Below are 20,599 nucleotides of genomic sequence, written 5' to 3'. Positions count from 1 at the left end.
TCACAAAAACACGATTAAAATTTTGTGAAAATATTCCAAACACTCGAAACGGTAAAGCTTTCTACTCCTTCTAAATGCTATTGCGCTTTATCGCTTATAACCTTACGCGATATTCTCCGCAGCGCGGGGATCGACGGTATAATGGGAACGAAATTATCATTCATCGTTCGGCCGGCGATATCAATAGCCTTTTTTAGTTCCCGAAAAACAGTAAGGTAATTAAGAAACGAATACCATTTTTATGAAGAACAAAAAATAAATCTTTCCGTCCCTATTTTCTACAATATCGTCAGCGTCTGCAAAGTTTTCTTTGTTTTTGTTTCTTAGAGTCGAAGATTTCTTGTTCACAGCACCGGGTATAATTTTCTCTCAAAATTCGGACGGTCTTCAGCCGCGCGCTCGACCGATTCCGAAAAAATGACGAGAACGATGACGCAATGGTGAAAATCCACTCCGCGGTAGCCACTCAATTTTTTCGCACATCTCCAATATCTATTCATCGCTGCAGACGTCTAGTTATCCGTTGACACGGGTCACGCGTTGGGGTGACGCCGAGACGTATCCCAAGTGTTGTTGTCCCTCCCGGAGTTTATGCGGAGTTTGTCCGCGGGAAGGGTTTCCGGATATTCCCCGTGCCCCCCCGGGCGCTCGATTCGCTAACTGACATAATTTCCTCGAGATAACGTCGTTTGTTCACACCCCCTCGGTTCTCCTCCAATTTACACGCTTATCAGAATTCGAAACGCGCGATCGTTTCAATCTTCATATTCCCACCGCGCTACCGGAAGGCCACGCGAAGAAACAAACGACGCCCGATCCTCACCTCCGGTTCGAACAATTAAGCCGCGAATCCTTTGAAAATCAAGTGCAGGTTGCACGGACGTTCATCCGACTGGGTGTTCGAATAACCCGGCGGTCGGTTATTTTGCGCTCTCGATCGTCGCGGAAGGGGTGAAAGAGAAAGGGATGGAGAAAAAGGAGAAAGAAAAAAAAAAAAAGAAGAACCGAGGGTCGTAAAATGGGGATACGGGATACGTTTCACGGCGTATATATGTGACGTGTATATGCGTACGGAATATTGACTGTGGAGGGGTTAAATAAAAGTGTGTCTGGTTTCGGAGAACCGTCGTATTCCGCGAGGGGGGAGGGGGGGCTAACCGCGGTATCGTAAACCTACAAAGAATCGCGGTAGCGGCCGCAAGCCGCAAACACTTTTATATGCATAATATCGTTCTGCGGTGATTCGAAACACGCGAAGACCGTTAAAAAATAAAATGTTAAACGTGCCGGTAGCGTTACAAGCGCCCCCTTTTATACATATATATATATATTGTTAAATTTTATAATTCCTTTGCAACATTTTGTTAGCGTTATACAACACGGCTTAAACAACGTATATACCTAACTCGCCGCGTACCGTACTCCGTACAGCCGAGGAAAACACGAGGTAGTGTACGGATTTCGCTTCCAACCGGATTACCGCCAATTAAAACAATCTTCCGGTCATCAAACACCTCGTACAACGCGTCGTTATTACTACTTCAATTTTAGTTATTCGCATAATTTCGTAAATAACGTTCACACCGCCCGTTAATGTTCATCTTCGACAATTGCAGCTTACGGTAGAAAATATACGGACGATCGGCCGAATACCGATAATTCCGTGGAGCGCGCGCGGAAGCGGAAAATACATATATGTATACGGTGAGCGACCGGTGCGGATCGATCGATCGAGTCCAACAGGCGAAAATGAAGCAATTATATCTACTGATTGGAGGCTATACCGTTATACCGCACCATCATCACACTTGCCAATTCATTGGTTGACCGTAATTTCGATAGATGGATACATATACGAACGGCAGCCGTACAAACCGCAAGTTCCGCCGCTCCAATCTCGATTTCCTCTGGCGTCGTACAACGTCGGCTAGCCCCGTTCGGAACGCGCGGCGGACAAAATTAGTCGTCGATAACGAATTTCATATCGAGAGCGAGTCGCTCGTTCGATAATTACGCCGTGCGGGGAAGCGACTGCCCTCGACGCGAATCGCGGACGTGCGACATGCGAATAATCTTCGGGTTGTGGTGCGGATAATTTTATTTCCATTTCCGACTGGACCGATTTGTGAAAAAAAACCTCATTCTACACGGTCAGACTTATAAGACGACGTATAACAGTTGCAGAAGCGAGGCAACCGTAATTACAAGTTACCGCGTAGAATTACTCAGGGAATGTCTTTAATTAAACGTTAGAGGCAGTTTCGCAAGCCTCTGCTGATGAAAGGACAATTTCCTTCCATCCACTTTCCGCTAAGGAAGAACGTGGATGGTTCGCGTGTACGCGGAACGGTTGTATTCCCACCAACACCGCGAGGGGCCCACGGTAACAAAGTTTTACACTTTAAACAAGTCATTACTTGTGTCACCTTTCTCTCAAAGCGAACGACTCCCTCTTTATACCGTTACGAGGAATCCCGCGAAACAAACATTCGCGAAACGCCGCAACCGTATAAACCTCCCTCGCTCTCGCCACTCCGACTTTGCCACTCGTCTCTCCCCCCCACCCCCCTGCCCCACGACGAAAGAGAAAAACAAAAACTTGCCACAGAAAACTTCCAAAAACATCCACTCGATGGATTCTTAAGAAAAATTTCAACATCCTCTTCCAAATTACCCTCGAAAAGTCTCTCCTCCGGAGTGTAACGAGAAATCTCGCGCGTTCGAGAAGGTGTTACCGTCGTAAAGGGTGTCAGACACCGCGGAGTGTGAAAGAGAGGGGGGCGCGGGGGGGAGGGGGGTAGGGGAGGAGCACATACCGCACCCGAGACACATAGCTAGCTCGATGCCCTCGTCTTCGCAGCAGCGCACCCCACAAACAAGGGAAGTATCGAGCCGTGTCAAAGTAAAGCGCGCAAGAGTTTCTTCCGTCGGGGGTACTGAAAACTGGCACGACGATGAGCTCCGTGGGCATTCGGTGACGGTGTTTTTTTTCCCCCCCGTTTTTCTTCCCTTTTCTCCCCTCCCTCCATCTCTACTTTCTCCTTTTTTCATTCCAAAGAAAATGACGCCGTTGAGATAGCGGCGTCGAAGCGTCGAGCGTACAGAGTGGGCAACCATGCGCGAATTGAAAAGCACAAGGAAAGTGGAAGGCCTCGCGTGGCGCGCGTGGCGTACCTCGTGCAACCTCCGACGGGGGGGGGGGGGGGGGGGGCTCTTGGACCCTACCCTGCCCCGTGTATTTAGGTACACGTCTCTCTCCTGGCGCAGCGACCCATTTTGTTCGTCGTTCGTAGCGGCGGATCGAGACTAATGAGCTGTAATCCCTCAATAATGAGGGCCTCCCCGGCTTTACCGACGCCGATAGAGAACTTCGCCCCCCCCCCCTCCCCCCCCCCACCCACCCCCGATACGGGAACACCCACGCGCGCACCCTTAACCCACCCACCTGGGAAATCCGTGTCTTTTCATTCCCTCCGTGAACGTGGGGTACGCAACGTTGCAACTGCGCCGCACATGTTAGTCGATTATATTTGCATCGAGGCACACGTGTATTCGTCGCAGAGCCGCGCCAGGAGACGTCAGTTTGTCCGATTCGTACGAAGGTATAGAATACGTACGTACGTTTGGCATTTCGTCTATACCTCCTCCGAGATTCTCGACCGGTGTACAACGCGTCGAATTATATCCGGACGTTCCGCGGTTGCCTTACAATCGGAATCGTATTTCTGAAAAAGTCGACCTCGAGGATTTCTTTGAATACGTCTTGATTAAAAGCGACGACGGTCAACTTCGTCGATGAAATACGTCGCGTCGCGTCGCGGCCTATTGAAAGTCATCGCGCGCTGTCTCTTCATCTTCTTCGCAGTATTTTACGCCGGCGGGGGTAATGGGATTGCCGAAGTAATCGGAGACGCGATATCGCTTGAAATATTATGCCGTACCTGCTGCTGCCTGTACCTATCTCGCCTCCGCTCGCGTTCTCGCTGACGTTCGCGAAGAATCTTCGATTCGATATCGGGGGACGCTCGGAGGTACGAAGAGGACTTTTCCGAATCGAAATCTTACGAAAAACTTTTTACTTCCGCGTCGCGTCTCATTCCGACGTTCGTTTCGGTTTTCGGCTCACTTCGAAAGACCGGGGCAATACACCCTTCCGACACTACTGTGATTTTATTCGACGTTCGAATTTCCAAACGCGGCCGAAATTCACCCTTGACCTTAATTCGTTACGGAAATGAGGGTAATAATAATTGCAATACGAAAAAAAAAAAACAACAAGGTTACAGAAATTTTATCCCGATCGTAAAATGAGTAGGTATACGATACGAACGCGCGATATTTCGAATCGCATACCGATCGAAACCGAGTGTAATGGTTCGTGAAAATATAATCACTCGGGAATTAATAGTGTGGAAAATTGAATGGAAACTGTAGTAAAAAAAAACAACAAAAACTGAAGAAAAAGAAAAAAGAAAAAAATCGTTCTCGCCAAACTTGGACAACGGTGATCTTCTGAGAAATGATCGTTTCGTATAAGTTTTGCTGCAGATAGAAAGAGATTCACCGTTAACTTTAGCAGTAACTGCTCCCGCCTGGCTTTCCGGGGTAGAGGCGATTGGTAAATTTATCTTCGGCTCGGTCGAAGAAAGGAAAGTGCTCATCTCGCTCGCCAGTTTTATGATCCCGTGGCACGTGTATACACACTAACGGTGTCCGGGGTGTACGTTGTATACGGTATTTATATACACGGTACACCACCGCCTCACTATGGAGATAACCGAGTGTATTTCGCCGAGAAGTATACGTACGTAGACGAGTGTGTCCATGTGTACCCCCATGTAAGCTTACGTTACACATACACACACGTCGTACACACTTCGACCCTCGTATTTCCGATCCCCGATTCTTTCCTCGCTCGCTCGTTCGCTCGCTAGCTAGCGACGCCCGAGCTGTAGTTATAAGCCATTGAATTTCCTACGGCGTACGAATGATGGAAACGGACAGCCAGCGCATGAACTATTCATTTGATCGTCGCTTTAATGGGCACCTTTTAAGCGAAAAGTGGTAATAAAATGATAATAGGTGGTAGGAAAACACTGCGTGTCCGTAAGTTATTCATACCGTCGTTTCCAACTGTTCGGGGTACCTGTGTAGCGCCCGTGGCAGACGGGCGATGGGGGGGCGGGGGCGGGGGGGTGGTTCCTCGACAAATACAACGTTCCGTTCGGACCCACCGACGCCCCCCTCCCCCCCCCCCCCCCCCCTCGACTACCCCCGCGTATAATGTAATACCCTCGATAACGCGCCGATAGGTTACCTTGCGATTATTAAAAAATAATATTCCTCGCCTATTATACTTATACCTACGTGGGGGAGGGGGAGGGCACGCTCCGGTATTTTTAGCCGACGTTCCACTATTTTCCGATCCGCTCCGTCGCTCGTAACGAATCGATCGTTGAACATGGCATTTCGGCTGGAAACGAATGGCTCGAAATTAAACGAGCGTTATTATCGGTATCTCCCTTATTTTTATTTCGATTGATTCGCGCAGTTTGTACGTTTGTACTTCGGACCGCGGTGTACACTGTACAGACACACACACGCGCACAGCTGTGCGGAGGTGACGGAGATCGGGATCTGAAAATTATCCATTAACTCCGTAGACCGCGAGAGCGTGTCCCAGAGCGTCTGAAATATAAATGGAAGTCGGGCAACAGGTGGTCAGTATAGCCCGTTCCGTTGTATCGTGAGAGAAATGCGTGACTCCGGGTCGTGGAGCGCGCGTTAACGTTGGCGATATATTATATTCGCGTCATCAATGCAAATGCTGGGCGTGCCTGAGTTTATAACACACAACTGTATAACGCCAACGCCCGTCTACATACGTAACGTACCGTATACGCTATACGCTATACACCGAAGGATATAGAGACGCTCGTGTTCTACTACGGAAAACACCTCGGCGTCACGCGATTCACGTAAAGCTTATACTTACTACACCGGTCTCCGCGCTCCGCGCGGGCTTCGTCACGTTCACTTTATATCACTTGAAATTCCGGGCACAAACCGTCTTACGACTGGATTTTTATACCCCGTCCAACCCGCCTTAAGCTCGCGCCGACGACGGAACCGACTGTCTTCGCCTGCTTCCCACTCTTCTCCTACCTACACCTCTTCGTATTCCTCCGCTCCCTCGTCTTCCGCCTCTTTTTTCTCTCCCCCTCTCCCCCCCCCCCCCCCCCCTCGCCCTGGAACATCCTCAAAGATGAAAGGACGCGACGTGCGGGACGCACGCGTGACTAAATACCGTCGCCCGTCGGTGCAACCCTTCGAGGTGTACAAATTTATCGAGGCGATCGCGTTCCACTTTCTCCTCGGATTCCGAGTCTCGCCCCTGAAATTAACGTATCGTCGCGCGAGATGTGTAAGGTGGTCTCTCGGTGATCAAAATGTAGCTGAAATTGAACGTTGAAGGGCATCGATTCGAATTTGACGCACGGTTGTGTAAGTTGGGCTCGGACGCGTCGGTTGTTGCCCTTGTCTCTGGGTCTCGACGGTTCGCCCGGTAATCTTTGGCCACGTATACCGAACGAGTCTCGCACTGTATATTAAACCGTATAACCTCTCATCTGCGGGCCAATATCGCGTCTACCGGTATATACAGGTGGTACCACCTGCGGGTAGTTCTGCGGCGTCGGTTGCCTGATTATTTATCCCCCACCCGTCGGCGCGCCACCCCTAACCCGCGCACCTTGTAAAGTGCCGTAAACCTGCCCCCCTGCCCCCCCCCCCCTGCCCCCTTCTAATCCGGTGGGGGGTGGGGAGGGTGTGCGTGTGTGTGCGAAGATATTAACGAGACGTGTTGCAGGGTGCGTCATCCAGCTTAGTGGTAAAGTACGCCGACACTGAGAAAGAGAGACAATTGAGACGCATGCAGCAAATGGCTGGAAACATGAGCCTCCTTAACCCGTTCGTCTTCAACCATCAGTTTGGCGCCTACAGCGCGTACGCTCAGGTGAGTCTACTTTACGTACACCCTGTACTTTGGAATTCTGTGACAATTGAGTCGAATATTTTGGACTCTAATGGGTGCATTTATGGTTACGCCGTTCCCGCAATTTTCATTTTTTCTACACGTGGGGATGTGTATGTAGTTTTCGCTTTGTACCCGCGCAGCGGAGTCTGACGGTGACATTGACATTGATTAAATATCGAAAGCGGCTCGTTCTCATAGCTAATGAAATGAAGTTGTCCGTTTCATGAGCGGATATAAATACAGTTATACAGTTCGCGTGTTACAGCCGATGTGCTTTCGTCGATTAATTTTAGCGACTCTGACTCGTACGTGGGGCGTGTTTTATTTTCAAATTCGTACACGATGTGTATATATTTAACACTTATTTTTGAATATGCTTACAGCAGCAGGCAGTACTCATGGCGGCGGCCACCGCACAGGGTACTTATATTAACCCAATGGCCGCTCTCGCTGGTCAGCTACCTCATGCGTTAAACGGCATGCCAAATCCCGTTGTTCCACCGACTTCAGGTAATTTTTTTATCGATAGATCAATCGATCGTCATTCCGACGAAATAATCGTGTGGATTAATCAACCAGCGCTTCGATCGAAAAGCTTCGCTGTACCGAAATAGAATTTGTCAAAGTATCTTGTTGTTCCGGAGTTGAAAAATGTATTCACCTTACTTCCCGAAAAAAGAAGCTCGAAAACTTTTAGGAGGGAGATATAGAAATTCCTAGAAAATGATCACTTGGTACTCAATGTCTGTTTTACCCCGGTATTCAGGTGTCCCTCCCTCGCGGAAAACTGTAATTGTGTTCGAGGCATCGTCGAGCGCGCGGCGAACGATAAGTAATGAGTATTCATTTACGGCGGTGAAATTCATAACAGGTGTAATTGCAATAACGTTTTACACGCGTGCGGGGCGAGCTTTTAGTTTGCTCGAAAAATGATGGTCAATTTTGCCGGATAATATATGTACGTAATTTAATTAAATCCTCGCGCAAGCTGATAATCACATTGATTGGTATCAACGAAATTTCCTCCGCCTATTGACAATCTAGACAATTGCTCGTTAATTTGTTTATGGAGGCTGCGGAGCTTATATGATTAAACCGCCGGATCAAGCGGCGTTCAAATTCCTCGTTGAGTATATATAATAAAGAGGTCTGAATTGAAACATCAATTTGAATAACCTTGTTTATCGAACGGGTTGACTAAACATATATATACCTGTACTGCGCGTATACGCAAACGAACGAACCGACGAATATAAATAAATGATTGAATAAACAAATAAATAAAGAAGTATATACCCGAGCGCGCGGGGCAATCGGATTCCGGTGTAACGCTCGAGGAAATGGGCGAGGGTGTCGCAAATGGAAAATGAGAAAAGTACGTCGAAGCACCGGGGGGGCTTCGGCTACACATAAAGGATATTATCAAAGTCGCAAACTCCGCGTTCGGAAACATCCGCGATTCGATACAACCGGAATAAATGATAGAATTGGTTCTATTCCAAGCTATTGACGGGGCTAAGTCGAGAGTTCATCGACTGGAATGTAATGCCGTTTGATAGGGAAATAATATTTTATTTCCACTCTTTAGATTACCCCCGCGGTTTCATGCCTCTTCGAATGACTCCTCTATTACCCGACTTTCAACCAAGCACCCCTACCGATACAATAACTTTGCCAAGTTTAACTTACTTTATACGGTACAAGTATTAGATACCTACGTGTGCGTATATCCCGCGATTTCGAAACTTCCACGACGACAACTGTTCGATTGTCGAGTCGAGTCAAACCCGAATGACTATTATCATCGTGATGATCCTTCCATCGTTTTACGCCGAGTGAAAAAAAAAACAAAGTAAATCATAGGTTTGATTTTATCGAATCGATCGAACGTGGGGATGCGATAATTTTCGTGGCATCCGTAGCTCGATCCGGTACGTATGGGAGCCGAGGACAAGACTTGATGATGAAATTTGTGTCGCAGGTGCAGGAGCAGGACAGCCAGTTAACGGTGCGATACCTTCGCTCCCTTCACCGACGATGCCAAATTTTAATATGGCGGCACAAACGCCGAACGGCCAACCCGCCGGATCTGACCCAGGAGTCTACACCAACGGGATCCCCCAATCCTACCCGGGACGTGAGTATCAACTCCGGCGCATCTCAACGCCCCTGCGCGCCTCTTGACCAATCGCCAACAATTTGTTATATTTCACGGAATTGTACGCTACGGTCTAACGAAAAAATGAAAATAAAAAAAAAAAAAAAAAATACAAAGAATAGGACAAAAAAATTGGAAACTATACGTTCCGCGATACCACGTGGGCCGTGTCGCATTGCCGTCCAATTTACAGACTCTGCAGATCTCTCCGTTCGAGTTCGTCGTAAATTCCAAGACTCGCGGATGAGTTTTATTTATTTCTTTTTTTTAATTTTTTTTTTCTGAATTTTGCCGCGTTCAGCACACGGAGTAGTATACGATTGAGCGTCGCACCCGGTAGATGTAATATTTCCGGCGAATAGTCGGAATTAACGGTATATCTTTGCGAAATGCTCGGTGTAGCGAACAAAGCGCCAAGGGGTGCACCGGGGCCTTTAGCATTTAACCACCCCTGATAAGAGCTGAGCTTACTGAAGTGTAGATGCCCTTCATTTGTCCATTCCAGCCCAGGGACTGGCCAACGGGGACGCTGCAGCGTTGCAACACGCCGCCGCATACCCTGGAATGCAACCTTACCCCGGAGTCGGTGAGTGCTGCGCTTTCATTTTTACAATTTCCCCCCCCCCCCCTACGTCATTCCAGAACTTCACTATCGCGTACACGTACTCATAAGATATACGGGTATACATTTTTTTCAACGCTCTTTACCTTTTTTTTTTTTTTTTTCATTCGAAACAAGAACGCCGGGTAACTCGAGACCCGCGCGGGTTTACCCCTGATAGATACTTGAAATCTACGAATATTTTTTGGACAAAAAATACGCGATTTCTCGTAACACGATCGTCGCGTCATTCGAATTTCGTCGTCGCATCGGAAAGTAAGACAGTAGCAAGCGTAGAATGACGCCTGACGAAACTTTTGCGCTGCCTGAGTAACCGACAGTAGTACGGCCAAACGTCGAGTCAGCCATATAGGCAGGCGGTCCGTGATCGCTAAGACTCCGCGTCTCGCGCGCGCTCCAATATTTTCTTTTTCTTCAATCTGAGAGGAAACGAGGAAACGAGTTCCGAATCAACGATACGTAAAGTGTGTTGAGAAACTGAATTAAAAAAGCAGAAGAAAAACGAATCGTTCGAAGTGCACTTAATTCTGTCATAATTGTCTCGTACTTTCGTATCACATATATCTACACACATAGGTACATGATACAATATGCATGCGAAACGAGAACGGCACAACACTTATAAACGTTACATGTGTGTTGAATTATTACATGGCGTAAAAGCTTTTGTGCATTGAGCTGTAACGTTATATTGGATGTGGGATGCATTATTTTCTGTCATTATTTTTTTTTCTTTTTCTTTTTGAGATATTTATATATATACACATATATAAATATATAAATGATGGGAATTTTTGTAAACCCATCCGATAATTCGTATAGCGATTAATAACATTCTCATCCGACCGGTTGTATCGATCGTACGTACAAACCAAATGATAATGATAATAAACGAATAAATGAGAGTTCAGAGAGGGTACGGGAAAAACCGAGTTCGGAGTGTGACGAGTCGTTTTTATCATTTATTTATTCATTCTGTTTAAATCAAATGTAAAACGAAAAAAAAAAAAAATTTGTATCGGTAGCAGAGGAGAAGTGAAAAAAAAAAAAGAAGATTTTTCCACATATTCCGCAACTGGTGCACAGCGCATAGTTTGACGTGCGTAAATTGTACTAGCGTGTGTTTATCCGTAGATTATCGCGTCGTTGCAGCGTGTGTGTTCTGCGGGTACCTATATATATATATGTAGTATGTCGAGCGCGTATGTATCTGCGATTGTGCCATCAATCGGAATATAATAAATTCATGTTTACAGTGAAATAATTAATTCTAGAGCGAAATGATCATCCTCTTCGGCGTCTGCCTTTGAACCGAAATCCACAATAAACGGATATCAATCACTGGTATTTTAAATATTTACTCTGTATACCCGCCTCATAATTAATAGTGTTATAATTTCATAATGCAAACTTCGATGACCCGTGACATGCATTATGCCCATGTATGTAGGCTATACATACCTATATATATATACAGATTTATCACTCACGCAGGATATATCGTTGCATATTTATATTTGTACACTCCGTTGTACACGTGTATGCGTGAGCAAATATTAATTTCGAAATCTCCGCTCAAAGGGTAGATTAATAACTATATACCTGAGTCCAATAACTATACCGGCTCCAGTAATTAAAAGCTTGAATTGCCTGCACTCGAATTGAAGCGTGCCTTTGAAATATAATAAATCCGAGGATATCGGAAATTGGGGACCCGTAAAATGTTGCTGAAAACATTCCCTCCACCCGCGCCATATATACTCAAATGGTATAATACCCCCACCTACACCCTACATACGTACCCACCTACGCGTACCTACGTACTTTTACCGTCGTACCATTCGATTCGCGTGCCTATGTACGTGCGTAAATACATATACATATATGTATACTTGTATACATGTATCGCCAACGCGGGGTGATTTACGGAGAGCGGTGATACCTGCGTATACGAGGGTATAGATTTGATAAAATTTTCACATGGATATTTTAAATGGCAATTAGATTTTTATCGTTACCTGCAACCGGGTTCGCGAGTAAAGGTATAGGTATAGGTGGTAACCCGTGCAAAGTAGCAACGTCGAAAGGAAAACTCTGATAGTCTCGGGGGAAATTCGCGGGGCGCGGTAGTTCCGCGGAGGATTCTGATCGATTAAAACTTTCGGAAGTATTTTTGCGGCGAGAATGCAAATTATCAAAAGATAAAGCGTCTCTGTAGACCCTCGGCTCTCATCCCTGCGCCAAGGATCGCGGTGTATATAGATAGGTAGTATACGGACGCCGGTAAACGAGACTGGTTAGAAAAAAGAAGACGGTGACCTTAAGCCTGTAATAATGTCACTCGGGTTACCAATCTCGATTCAATTATTCGCGAGACTTTCCATCTACCAGCTTGTCCGATCTAACGAAGACGGGACAACGACCGCGACGTTTTTTTTTTTTTTTCGTTTTCCAAAATTATCGCGAAAGTTGTAGGAAAAAATATCCGGATCCATAGGATGCGAGGATTTGAATATACAGTAAAAGCGGGAATCCCCATCTGTCGTATCACTTAAACAATCACGCAAATCTACCTTGATGCAAAACAATGGAAAAAAAAACATAAAAAATAAACAAACAAAAAGAGTAAAAAAAAAAAAGAAACCTATTCGTTATTTGTTCTCTGTTATTGTCGCAGCGTACCCAGCCGTCTACGGACAGTTTCCACAAGCGATTCCGCAGCCCATGACCGCGGTACCTCCTACGCAGAGAGAAGGTAAGTGAAACACTTTTAAGTTCGTCTATTGAAAAATGGTTAATCGTAAAATTAATTAGTCGTCTTATCGTGCCCATCCCACATCTATATATATATAGATTTATATTTTTTGTTACATACTTGTATGATTTTCGTTACACATCTCACTTCCACTTTCGTCCACCTCGTCTCACGATTATCTCATTTAATATTTTCGGCATCGCGCAATTTTTACATCAAATCTCAAAGTGGCTCGATCTCTTTTTTTTTCTTCTATTTCTTTTTTATGAACAAGACGATCGAATTTTCGTTCGGCTCTTTTGTATCGTACAACCGTTGTATATATAGGGAAAGTGCGCGCAATTCGGCGTAACATTAATAATACAAGTGGGGCTTGAGAATCAAGGGTTTACTTTTGCATAAGTTTTAGTCCGCACTTTCGGTCATTGGTTCGTTTGTTTCCAACTTATTTTATATATTTTTTTTTCCTTTGCTTTTACGTACCCCCCCGCCCCATTCGTTCCGGCTTTTAAGACCGTTTCCATTCGAATCGAAGCCAATCGATAAAGCCGTTCCGCCGAACCGTATTCATTTATATACGTATATACATACATACATATTCCTACGTGGGTATATATTTGCCTTTGGCTAATTTCACGTAGTATAATTAATTAAAGAGCGCTTACAAAACACCGCTTAATTAAAACTGCCAAAGGCCAATTGAAAAGACAACTAAGAAATAGAATGACAGTACCGTCCTCTCGATCTCCGTTCAGATTCACTCTCTCTCTCCCTCTCTCTCTCTCCCTCTCACTCCCACTCTCCCTCTCTCTTCATCTACCCTCTCTCTTTTCGAACGAACGCCTAATTGCAATTAACAACTCGCCATTATTAGAATATATACGATGCCTTACAATGAGGTAATGCAAATAAAACGGAAGTTTTAATTACTTTGCTGCTACGCCCGGCGGCGGTCCGTCGTTACATCGCAGGATAATAGAAAGTTTACCGCGACAGAAATTTTACTCCCTCTCGTCCCTTTCCTCTTCCCTCCTCTCTCCTCTACGCTCGTTCTCCTCCCCCTCCCCCCTCCCCCCTCCCCCCGCACATACGCAACGCACACCGTCAATTTCTATATTCTATCCGTACACCTATACGTATACGTTAGCTACACCTACGGTATTACGGTATATCTTTCATCGAGTTTGTTCGTCCTCGCAACCTGCTGTAGTCAGTTACCGCATCCCCCTGGCGTTTCGTGCTAAGTAAGTTGTTACGCCAGTTTGTTTCATCTAATTTACCTCCCGTTCGACGAGGATATCATTCATCGCGGAGAATCCACGTCGCGGGTCACACCGGCTACCGATTCAGCTTTTTTCAGGCTACGCAGGTCTACCCGACAAAAAATACAGGGGAAATATGAAATCAACGAAAATAATTACCTCCACGCGGATGAGAAAAAAATTAAAAACAACATCAGCAGTTTCACTCGGTGCAGGAAGATTTGTGCTTCAGGTCCGACGAGGCGAACAAAAATGTGACGACAGTTTTTGGTTCTACGAGAAATCTTTTTTCAAATAAGTAAATTTCGCGTATCGATAGCATATGTGCATATCGTTCGTCACATTTGTGTCGTTGTGATCAAAATCGAAGAATTTTTTTTTTTTTTCTTCTAGAGATTCGAAGTCAATTAACTTTTCGCACTATGTTTCGCTTGCATGACGCGCGATCTTCGTTGCTCCGAAATACGCAAATAAATTCTTATATATATATATACGTACTGTGTCGTAGGCTGTTCGTTGTTCTATACATACGTATATTCATGTATTGTGCAAATACATTTCTATGTGTACGGTACAATTATGTCGATTCACTGTACATACATATGTGTATGCATATGATAATTCCTTTTTTTTTTTTTTTTTTTGTCATCTGTGCAATCACGCGGTGGGATATAATTTCGATTCACCTATATATATATTTGATCGTGATATTTGCATATTATACATTGTTGTATCAACACCGTATCAATATTATACGTATATATTTATATACAAATATTTTAGACACATATGTATATCTGTTGATTGCACGTGGCTGCTGTGTCAGTGTTGCGATGTCCTACTGTGTAATTCCATACGTGTGTCGTGTCATCCGACTCTAAACGGGACTTGAGACTTCTTGATATTGATGAAAAAAAAAAAAAAATCTCGATCGTTCGGGAGCAGATAGAAGAAAGCGGATACAGCTGGCACTCGAATGAAACATAGCGTGAAAAATTTCATTAACAATCGATTCCAGTTGATGTATCCGGTAGGTGCATACGTACGACACGTACATAGGTATAATACATATCACGTTTGTGATGCGGCGTGTAATTCGACAAGTACATATAACGATATAACCTCTCCTCATTCCGTGCGCAATCGAAAGTCCATTATGTAGAACCGGAACCTATGCCATAAATACTGGACGTCCGCCGTATCAAACGAAATTGGATATATCGAGTATCCACTCTAAAATTCACCTGAAAATATGCCTAGTATAGCGCGTTACTTTGTTATCGAAATACGCTCGATCAACGCGCGGACGTAACGAGCGAGTTAGAGAAATAAAATTGGACGTGCAAATAGATAGGTAGGATATACGAAATTATCGGTACAAACGAGTGCATACCTGTTTCATAGGAATCAATTACATGATAATTGATATACGTTTCATTCCTCTTTATAACGGGCGGAGCGGCAGCGGGTGGAAGATTTTTTGTTTTTTTTTGTTTTGTTTCTTTTTAATTTTATTTCATTTGTTCCTTTCTCTTTCTCTTTTCTCTCTTCTTTTCCCCGTTCGCATCAACTTTTTCTAACATAAGGAAAACGAGGGGAAAAAAATCTACGAAATAAAATGAAATTATAACAATTCCTGTTTTGTTGCGCTCCGTTTTCTTTTTTTTGTTGTTTTTGTTTCTTTTTTTTTTTTTTGCACCCTCCCTCTTTTTCGTTCTTGTTCTTTTCATTTTTATACCGTTCCGCGTCCCGGGAGACCGATTCAAATCTCGCTTCTTTATCCCTGAAACTAATTTTAGAATTAACAATTGTAATGCCGCACGACGCGAGAATTTATGACTCATTTTTCGTAACTCTGCATCAGTTTTCGCTCCCCTCGTCCGTTCCGTGTGCACCCTTATTATACACCATACCATCCCGTCGGTATGCTGACCCTCCCATACCTTTTTCGTCCCTTCCTTCTCTAATTTGCCTCCCCAGTGATAACTCTGTTTGTTGAATTATTGGAGGACCCGGTGCACACCCACTGCCGCTGTACCGTACACTTTTTTTTCGCCCGACGCAAACTTTTTCCTTTTTCCCCAAAAACTGTTACGTAATATGAAATAAAAACGAATGAAAAATCCTCGACAACAAAAAAAAAAAAAAAAAAAAAAAAAAAAAACTGAATATAAACGGTGACAAAACGAATAATGATCGCCCCCGTCTCACCGTCGTGTTTCGAGCGGGGAAAAAATAGAAGAGAAAAATAAAAACTGCGGCCTGTAATGACACGTTTTATTCCTCTGCAAGTATATGTATAGTAAAACACCCGTATAGATTGTCATGTATGTACGTACCTAATATCTACCGATTCGATGCTCGTCGAGGCGTACGAAATGGGGAAAGAGATGGTGATTATATACCACCGAATTCTATGGCTTGCCTATATTTCGAGAATAGAAGAGAAAGAAATTGAACATGAAAGTTGGAAAACTTTCGGCGTAATAAGAAGTGATAAAAAAAAACCGCTATGTACGCGGTACGGAATCGACGAGATGAAAATTTTGGAAGTTGAGCCTTGATCGAATCCGTTCTCCTTGGTTTTTTTTTTTTTTTTTTTTTTGTTTTTTATTCTCGGCCGACCATTGATTCGAGGTGAAATGGGAAAACTGATAGTGATAATTCGAAAACAAAGGCCACGGTCTGATATGGCGGATAAATATTATAATGATATACATGGGAATGTCTGTACATACGTATTACATATAGGTATGTATAACCGCGTGGTATACGATTCATGCGCTTAAAATTGGATTGCCGTTATCCAATTACTTGAAATGTCTCTATTAGTTGGAAGAGCCACGCGCGGTAGTACAACTTCCTGACTCATAATCGTCGCTAAATGACGGTGAAGTTATAAAGTTTAGTGGAAATTAGTTAAATCCTTCCCTCGTACCGTGAAGTCTGCCGCTTCTTCCTTTTCCAACTTCCTTCCTTTATGCATCGTCTTACTGCATTCCGAAACCGTTTCACTTTCACGACACTTTCGCTCGTTGTTTTACCTATTATTCATACACTCCGCGACCTTCCATTTGTTAGACTTGTCTTCGTTACAGATGATTGAAAATTTTCACCCATTTTTCGTTGGGATTTATCATAGCCTTTCATTTGATTTGTTTTTTTTGAGTACTAGAAAGAAAAGAAAAAACCATCGAATCCCCATGTTTTATGATTTGTAATGACTCGTCCAAGTTCCCTTTGTTGTAATACGTGAATCCTGTTGTTGTGTGTTTGTGTATTTGAAAGTATAAATACTCAACGTTAACGGGAATAACAAAATCCGCACTGTCGGTACTAATTAATAATTTTAAATTTGATTCGCGGATCATTTGACGATAATCAATCACATAACGCCGATAGTAATCACATTTCATTCGTTTCATCGTATAACTTTTCATTGGCATTCGTTCATTGTATCATCTAGACTTCGCGACTATGCAATATATATATATATATATTTATATACGTGAATTAATTAACGATTCCAAGTAATTACGAAAATTCATTATCCGAACAGCGGAAATATGTTTGAATAATCAACAAGTCCGATGATATTTCAATCGCTCGTATTACATATATATTTGAACGTTATTGTACATCGATATCATCTGACGTACCTAATACGATAGAGTTTAAATTTATAGTATAATAAATAATAAGTATCATGAATCACGCAAAGAACAAACTCATCCAAAACTAACATTCTAACTTGAGTATTATACTTCAAGTTTAGATGTTTAGATGTGCTCTGATTTATATGGTAGGATGCTCTATCTCAGGACCCGAGGGCTGCAACCTGTTTATCTACCACCTACCCCAGGAGTTTGGCGATTCAGAGCTTATGCAGATGTTCGTGCCTTTCGGGAATGTAATTTCCTCCAAGGTCTTCATCGATCGCGCCACTAATCAAAGCAAGTGTTTCGGTAAGTACGATTCGCTCATATCCCTCCTACGCGTATAATACGTCCCGAATAACGCGGTGACCCCTTGAATTATCCGCGAATCCGCGAGTCCGGTCACATCCGAAAAATATTTTCTACGCTTACGCGTAATCGTGTATTCGAAAAGAGAGAAAACCAAAAAAAAGAAAAAGGATACGGGGAATAAAAACGAGCTTGTTATAGATCGTAGACGCGGACGGCCCCTCCGCCCCTCAGGATACGGCCAACTTCAATGCTATCAGCCCTTTTGTACATAAAAATGCGCGTGGGCAGGGAAATATTAAAAGAACGAGGCACCCCTTTGATTGATCATGTCCATTCGGATTCACGGATGGACGAACACGTGAAAGCAAAATGGTCGGACGAATGCGGATTCGACCGAGCTCTAAGCCGCTCTCGTATTCGATTTGATTATCTATTTTATATTCCATATTTTCGAGACCCTTTTTTTTCAACGGAGTGAAAAGAAAAAAAAAGAAAAAAAGAAAAAAAATGGAAAGCCCCTTATTTTACACCGCCGACGAGGAGAGTCGTCGTCTGCTACGCGGGGGCATTTAACGTTGTTAAAAATATTCGCGCGACGAAGAATGTGAAAATTTTGGTTATCGGGGGGGTGGGATCCGAATGCTCGGGATACGTGGGATGCGCGTCGTAGGGAAGAATGGGAAAAGCGCGGATCGGAAGGGGGCGAAGGAAGAGGGAAAAAGGAAGGGTTCGCTCGCGACGTTCGGAAAGTCCATTCAAGGCGGTTCGCAACTCTCCCTGGATGTTTCCGGGCGATCTTGTCTTTATGAGCTCACCGATTCGCGCTATCTCGAACCATCTAACGTCGAATATCTCCCCCCGTTGGCGCCCCCCCCCCCCTCCTCCTCCTCCGCCCCCGCCCCCTCACCGCGCTTCGCCCTTCTTTCCTTTCGGTTCTCGCAAACGCGGAAACGCACAAGAATCCCGCGAGGACCCTTCCTCAAAGGGGAAGACCAATATTATCCCCGTTACTTCCCTCGGCTTCATTCCTCAATTCCTTTATACCTTGCGGTAATATCCACTGTATGCCCTTCTACCGTATCTCCCTACTCGCTGTCAGATTTCGGAAGCCCTTTCTATACATTAAAATGTATAGCTCTGCAACATCCACCTTGATAAACGTGAACGAACGTACCTACCGTTCCGTTCCCACTTGTGGAGTTTATATTCGTATGTATAAGCGGTGCAAAAAAAAAAAAAAGAAAAAAAAACAACTAAATCGAATCAGAAATGCAACGTCGTAAATTTTTTTTGAATAAACTGTGATATTCCTTCCGATCGAACGTCGGGATGAATATGATACAGGGCTTGGGAGAAACATTATTACAATCGCGAGGGATAAATTGAATCGCGAACGGTCGGTCAGAATTGGGTTTAGCGCGGATATAATGATCGTCCGGGACGAGAGAACGACACCGACCTTTTCCTCCTCTTCTTTAAGAAATGGATCTCGTTTCATTATCGCTTTCTCGGCAAACTTGGATAATACCATTCATTAAAACTTTTTACTCTCCGCTCGGAATTCGTCATTATTCCTAAGTGACCATTTAGATTGGAAATGTTCAATTACGATATCGTTCGCGTGAAAGTCAAAATTTTGCAATGAAACTTTTCGTCTGATAAAGAAAGTCATTTCAAAAGATCGCCGCACTCCTCTCGGCTCCCCGTAAAATGGATTCGAACACTTCCTATTTAAATACGCCATATTTCGCCGACGTTAAATTTCCTGAACGCCTTTTATGATCGTGCAAAATATTATTATCAACCCGAAACCCGTCGGCGAACCAGCTTCGATTTTTCATTACAAACATTCACCCGTATTCTCATTTTTACCCAGGCTTCGTCTCGTTCGACAATCCGGCGAGCGCACAGGCGGCCATCCAGTCGATGAACGGTTTCCAAATTGGAATGAAGCGGCTAAAGGTACAACTGAAAAGGCCCAAGGATGCCAGCCGGCCATACTAACCCACGTCCTAGCCTAGACAATCTGGCCGGGTCGCGCCCTACGTCATAAGCTATAGGGTGAGTGATTACAATTCTATCGCACGTTTTTCAAAAACGGGAAAAATAGAAAATTCCGAATTCGGAATAATTCAGCTCATCTTGATCGTTTACAGTTCCAATAGCGTTGAACTTACAATTAGTTCTAGTTCATCAAAATTCCTTGCACGAAAGATGAAAAAAAATTATCGAAATTCGAAAATTATTCGACAACGCCTGAACGCCTGTTGATTGGATCGGAATGAAAACATTGAAAGAGTGTTCACGAATATTTATTTTTCTATGTAACGACCAACAATTCAATACCGATTAGACACTGAGGATAGAGAGAATTTGAATTTTATTTTTCAGATGCTGCACGATAGAGCGAGCCCTACGGACGCTCGACGATCAGGTGCGATGAGTTTAAATCATCGATACGATGTTCCCCACCGTAACAACCTAGTATACTAGTTAGTTAATTCTTAGAGGTTAGCAGAAAGCTTAATTATTACCGATGGTGAGGAGAGGGGGGTGGGTGGGTGGGTGGGTGGGAGGGTCGAAGAGAAATATTGATTGGGATGTGGGAAATTATGCGTATATCACATACCATTACCATATTACTAAATAACTATACTCTTATACTAATAACTTATTACAATTATTACGATGTAAGTAATGCAAGGAGCATATACAGGTGCTGCGCGTTTGCGCAGGTGACAGCTAGTCATTATTATACAATATTGTACGATAAGTGGAGAGAAGAGGCGTATGGAATA

At 44.0% G+C, this 20,599-nt stretch overlaps 1 protein-coding gene across 12 annotated transcripts in view; it reads left to right on the top strand.

Annotated features, from left to right (window-relative positions):
• LOC105692090 (CUGBP Elav-like family member 4) overlaps positions 1–20,347 on the top strand; it is a 531,822-nt gene extending 511,475 nt beyond the window's left edge. For 10 of the 12 annotated variants that reach the window (XM_020855922.2, XM_048651185.1, XM_048651190.1 and 7 more), the window contains 8 exons: positions 6,869–7,015; positions 7,420–7,546; positions 9,018–9,173; positions 9,676–9,780; positions 12,494–12,571; positions 17,640–17,798; positions 19,678–19,862; positions 20,193–20,347. In XM_020855922.2, the coding sequence (XP_020711581.1) occupies positions 6,869–7,015; positions 7,420–7,546; positions 9,018–9,173; positions 9,676–9,780; positions 12,494–12,571; positions 17,640–17,798; positions 19,678–19,805 (900 nt within the window). In that variant the 3' untranslated portion in view covers positions 19,806–19,862; positions 20,193–20,347. The remainder of the gene's footprint in view (positions 1–6,868; positions 7,016–7,419; positions 7,547–9,017; positions 9,174–9,675; positions 9,781–12,493; positions 12,572–17,639; positions 17,799–19,677; positions 19,863–20,192) is intronic. The other 2 variants (XM_048651187.1, XM_048651186.1) reach the window with 2 other exon arrangements.
• Positions 20,348–20,599: the final 252 nt, after the last annotated feature.

Source organism: Athalia rosae, chromosome 2 (assembly GCF_917208135.1).
Source record: "Athalia rosae chromosome 2, iyAthRosa1.1, whole genome shotgun sequence".
NCBI classification, from domain to species: Eukaryota; Metazoa; Arthropoda; class Insecta; order Hymenoptera; family Athaliidae; genus Athalia; species Athalia rosae.
Note: the sequence above shows the minus strand (reverse complement) of the source record. Positions and strands in the feature narration are given on the sequence as shown.